Below are 6,000 nucleotides of genomic sequence, written 5' to 3' on the forward strand. Positions count from 1 at the left end.
TGGGAGTAATAAAACGCAACTTGTGGGCATGCCCAACCAGGGTAAAATCACTTGCATACACGTCACTAGTAAGACCTAACCTTGAGTATGCCGCTACAGTATGGGACCCGTATACAAAGAAAGACAAAGATAAACTTGAAAGGGTACAGAACCAAGCTGCCCGATTCTGCACAAACAACTATAACAGGGATTCTAGTGTTACCAAAATGAAAACAGATTTGCAGTGGATGTCACTTGAAGATAGAAGGAAAATGTCCAGACTTTCCATGATGTACAAAATGACCAACAAACTGGTGGACGTACCAACTGATAAGTATCTAATACCAGCTCAAAAAAGAACAAGAAACAGCCATGCATTCAAATACCAGAGTTACCAACCTAGGATTGATGTGTTCAAAAATTCGTACTTTCCCAGAACTATCGTAGAGTGGAATTTGTTATCACCAAGTACAGTAGGGGCATCTTCTCTGGGTAGTTTTACAGAACGCTTGCAGATAGATGTGCAAAAGGTAGGTGTAATGAGTCGTTCGGTGTAATATAACCAGCTGCTGCCGCGCCGCGTGCCTGCGAAGCTGGTGTGTTACGCCGAACGGCGGTTATACCGGCTATATAGATACAGATACAGATACAGAATTTCATACAGATTGCCTCATCCAGAATATTTTCACTTTTAACCTCTAACATTGCTTAGGTTGCCTTTAAAGTTTTTGAATGGAATGTTTACACTAGTTATTATACGACCCGTAATAGCCACTGGCAAGCCCTAACTCAAATTTAGGCATTTTACTTTTTACTTTGACTTTATTAGGATTGTAAACAATACAATACATGTGGGTCACAGGAAGCGATTGTTGGTGTTGTGACCCACAGATTAACGCATAGACATAACATGAATACCTCAAATACATTCAATACCATCAATAAATAAATAGAGTCTTCATCTTTGAAATGGGGTTTGTTCCTTAAGTGTTTTTAGTGCCTTTCCCTGAGTGCATTTGTAAAATGTACTGCATATCATGTGTTATTGAGATTTTAAGACATTGTTTGGGGAAAATTGACTACATGTCACCACATGTTTGTTGGCACTCTGCAGTCCTACTCATTCCTAGGCATTTTCCTTTTGAAACAGTTTGTTTCCCCAAGTGTTTTTAGTGCCTTTCCCTGAGCGCTTATGTAAAATGCACTGCATATTATGTGTTTATGAGATTTTAAGAAGGGAAAATTGACCATGTCTCACCACTTCTTTGTTGTCACCGCGCAGTCCTACTCAGTCCATATGGCCTGCACGCCACGCTGACTGGGCGCACCTACAAGGCCAGCGACCCCACCACACAGAGGCTTCTGGACGAATGGAAGCACTTCTACCCCCTGAGCGACCAGGCGTCCGCAGATGTGGGAGCCGCAGGCGACGCCAGCAGCACACTGCCGGTGGCTGTGGAGGTCGTCGTAGGTAAGAACCTTTCCGTTTTACAAGTTATAAAGTGTTTAGATGTGTTGTACCAGTGGGGGCAGCACAGATATATACTTGACTTTAGTTGAATTTCAACAGGGACAATGCAATGTGGACAATAGGCAGCTAACTAGCTGAAATAAGCACAGATGTATTGCTTTAGTAATGCATACTATGTCTGTGTTAGTTATTGTACTCCTATGAAAAGTACTCCTAAGTTTCTCAGAAATGAAAGATGATGAGTGTGTAAAATACATGAATCAGAGATTATACTTAAAGCCTACACCATTGTTGTGCCTTATTAATTCAGTGTCATTATAACATTACAACCTTAGTAATACATACTATATCTTTAGCTGCCATGATGTGTAGTGAAAAGTACATGTCATCCTTGTAGGTGGTTTGTTAGGACACATGTAGAGCTGTGTTAGTACATGATTCACAGGTGGGGGTACTAGTGCTGCTACAGACTGTGCAGGGCTCGAAATACTTTTTTCTGCATACCTGAACTGGTGCATGTAACATTGAAAATAACCTACACCAGACAAATTTTACCTGCACCACTATGAATTTAGGAAGTATGAATCATAATAAAACTGTTCAGGAACCATTGCTATTTTTTCTTTATATTTATACTTTATAGGGGGTAACAGTCAATGCAGCTAACAATCCATATGCAGCTACATTATACATTGTAGGACATTTATGTATAAAACCCAGTTCATGGACCAGTGCAGGTGAGGTGCAGGTAGACACCAGGAAAACCTGCACAGCTCCTATTTTACCTGCACTAACCTGCATATGCAGGTAGTATTTTGAGCCCTGCTATGTATTGTTTTGATACATGTACCATTGTGCTGAGTGTCTGTCCCATCCACAGGTGGTGTGCGGATGTGCTACCCTACTGAGTACGTGGTTGTGCCCATGGTGCACTGTGAGGAAGGGACCCAGACAACAAGTGGAGGTGGCAGCCTATCTGCAGTACAGGTGAGATAGTTCTCTAGTTAGGCCCAATTTACACTGGATTTTGTTAGACATTAACACATTAGATGGTGATCATTGATTGACTGCTGAGTTGCCAGAATTGGATTACTCTGACCATAAGCTTTATGATTTGATTAGTTAAACATACATAATACAAAAGTATGACTTAAAAGACAAGAAAATACACAAGGCTTTTAGAAATCCATTTCTTTGTCTATGAACTTGCTCAATGATCTTTCACATTTTTTTATTGGTTAGTGGTCACAACACTGGTGGATTGAGAATATTGAATAAGTCTGTTAAATTGTACAAGTCTTTCATAAATAAAAAATGATACGAGTCTGTAGAATACATAAATCAGAGATTTCACCTAAAGCAAACACCATTTTTTTGTTGTGCGTGATTAATTCCGAGCCATTGTAACATCACTGCATATATGATAACCAGGACTGCTGGTATATGATATGAGCTAATTCTGCAAGCTGGGTGATCCCTGGGATCACATATCGATTTAAATCCTCCTTGATAAATGGTACCTATTGACATCGTCATGTTTCCCCCTCACATGAATATTACAATCCTACCTTATTGTGAGAAACTACATTAGGTATAATAACATTAGGAATTCTCGGTCCATGATAAGTTGTAATAGCTGCTATCAGTGACAACAGCATGCTGTAGATGCAACATTGGTGATTATAAATCTTCATATGCCGCTATGTAACCCATCTGTCACGGATCTACCATGAAATGTTGGGGGGGATTTAAACCTTTAAACTAGGTGAGTTGCAGTCCAAACTTGACCCCTGCCACCCCCTCCTGTGACAAATGGAACCTGCCAAAGACCTTAACCTCCATTGGCTATAACTCTTAATCCAACAAGGTCAGCTGTGACATAGAGGTCGCCCTGTGTGAGATGGTATGTCATGGGATGGGAACCTAGAAATGCAACTACTGCTTGGTGAAATGTTGGGAGTTTGAGTCCCCTGTTGACATCCAGTTACATAGATATCATTTTTTGGCAAGTGACACTACAAAATGGAGATTGACATGGACAGAATAGCAATCAATACCAATATTCTAAGTACATAAAAACTATTATACGAAGCTGGTCTAGAAGAGTATCTAGAGTATAGTTAAATTTACTATGGTATTATTGGGAAAACTCGTGGATCCATACAGGTATGTAGAAGCTTGGATGTTTGAAGGAAATCTGACCCTATGACTGGCCAGACCACCAGGAAGGTAGGTCAACCCCAAGGTCATTTGTGACCTCAGAGGTCAAAATTCTTGGCATGACCACAACTTGTGGACTGGGGGATTACAGGGATGAAGAAAGACCTTACTCTGTTGCAGATTATTTACATTTTCAGGGCTTGCAATTTAGGAGCACTAGCTAGCTTCTAACCTAAATATGTAGTTATAACAATTGTAGGTGTACAGCATTAACTGAAATAGAATGTGAGTAAAACCCAAGCTTTGGAAAATTGCATTGAACCCAATTCCATAGCTTAGTCAATTTCAAGTAATATACAAAAAGTTTAAAAAAAAGTTTTTTTGTGGAAAATGTCAAGAATATACTAGTGTACAGTAGTGTACAGTAGTACTTTAATGTACATGGCCCTGCACAAATATCACCCACAGTTAAGTTTGTTGCAATTTTGGATGTGCAAAAGTGCAAAAGCACACACTATTTCCCATGTATCATCTATGTTTGCCAATATGTTAATTTACATGTACATATCTCAACCAGATGCTGAAAGAATATCAGTTGACACCCGTGGGGATTTTAGTTGTTAATGATGTGATTAATTTTACCGTCTTTCTCAACATCATCCAAGATTAAGAAAGGTAATATGATAAATGTGAATATATTTCCTAATGCAATTAAGTATGGGAAGGAAGAGGATAACAGATTACACCTTAAGGGTACAGCATTCTGTGTTTGCACTTTTAAATCAAGACTTATTGCATCTTTCACCTTCAAGTATATATTTCGTTGAAAGGTTTATATTTGCTAAGCCATCTTTGGCTTCTAAATGTGATAAATATGGTTTTATTACATCGTTAACTGTTGCGATATGGAATGATAACAAGTGGGATGAAATAGGGGTGGGGTAGTAGGTGTCAGCGTAACACTAACGCTTCTTTCAAATGCTTGGTTTTGTGCAACAAATTTTTCTCAATAGGATTATATGGGGCCTTTTTCTTATGATTCCTTTATCCTGATGCAATATATAATCTTAAAATACTAATGAGGAACCAAGAACACCATTTTGGATCTGTCATATTTGCCATTCTCTAATATGTATTGCCATTCATATGGTTATCAAGGCACAGAATTCATTTTTGGGAACAGGTGTACAGGTGCGCCTTACCTAAAAATGCAGGTGCACAGAAAACAGTTTAGGTGCACAACATAAAATGGAATAGAATGTCAGCAAAACCCTTCATAAATATCCAGGTACACCCAGAGTACAAAATAAGTTGCACAGCTCAGTGTTGGGGGGTACAAAAGTGCATATTCTCTCTTTATTTCGAGCACTATGTGTTTACAAATCGTACATCTGTTTTGTACATGAATTTACTTACCAAATTACACCCTGATATGACAGCATGATGGATCAGGTCCATTGGGACCATCGGTCTGCCAACCACTTTTTTTTTTCAATTCTAAATTTGTCATTAACATCGTCTAATTTATGTTTTTAAACAAATAATCGAAATCTGTATTTTTTCTTTTAGATTGTAAGAACAATTTATATTCAAGACTGGCAAAAATTAGTCCCACTAAAGGTTACATGCCCGAAAATCCAAGACGTAGGATTCAGCATTTTTGTGGCTTAACACTTAATGACAGTGGTCACCTAAAATGAAAGTAGAAATGACCACATATATTTCTTTTAATAGTCTAATTGCTGGAACTCTACATGAATTCAAGAATTAATGGAATTGAAGCAAGCTGTGAAAAATATAAAGGCTACCAAAGGTGCTTGTGTAGCTTTTAACACTAGTTCATCTAATCTTTGGGGTAACCTAGATTCATTGTTTTAAAAAACTGGGTATTTAGAGATTTGGGTTTCAAATGTCAACATTTTCAAAGTATTGCAATGTGAAAGTACCTTCCATCGAACTGATGATCCTCAAATACCCTATTTTTTTATATATATAATGGATATTGGTTACCCTATTGAAAAAGGTGAACTAACGTTAGATCAGCCGTTATCTTGTGAACCATATGATTGTAAGATTTCCTGGCACAAGACCAGGTATGTAGTTACTTTGCCATCACTTTCCCCATGGCAGTCACATCCATGGATGTTATAAAAAGTGGGTATTTCCTCACCCACCCATGGTCTCCCCTGACAGTGAGTTATCCCATCAGTTTCACAACCACGGTACGAAACGCGGATAGCCCGCTACAAATTGAAGTGACCCTGGAGCGTGATTCGCTCCCTCCTTGCGCATTGTTGATGGGGAGTTATGGCCGGACTGGTCAAGGCCTGGCAATGGTTCCATGCATCATCACACCATGTGTGTCTGCACACTGCCCTGTGAAATCAGCG

At 39.0% G+C, this 6,000-nt stretch overlaps 1 protein-coding gene across 1 annotated transcript in view; it reads left to right on the forward strand.

Annotated features, from left to right (window-relative positions):
• The window catches only part of LOC118425283 (mediator of RNA polymerase II transcription subunit 13-like), a 51,934-nt gene that overhangs the window by 21,800 nt on the left and 24,134 nt on the right, over nt 1-6,000 (forward strand). Inside the window, exons 6-7 of the mRNA XM_035834081.1 lie at nt 1,262-1,450; nt 2,331-2,437. Coding sequence (XP_035689974.1) covers nt 1,262-1,450; nt 2,331-2,437 — 296 coding nt within the window. The remainder of the gene's footprint in view (nt 1-1,261; nt 1,451-2,330; nt 2,438-6,000) is intronic.

This window comes from Branchiostoma floridae, chromosome 11 (genome assembly GCF_000003815.2).
Source record: "Branchiostoma floridae strain S238N-H82 chromosome 11, Bfl_VNyyK, whole genome shotgun sequence".
Classification (NCBI taxonomy): Eukaryota; Metazoa; Chordata; class Leptocardii; order Amphioxiformes; family Branchiostomatidae; genus Branchiostoma; species Branchiostoma floridae.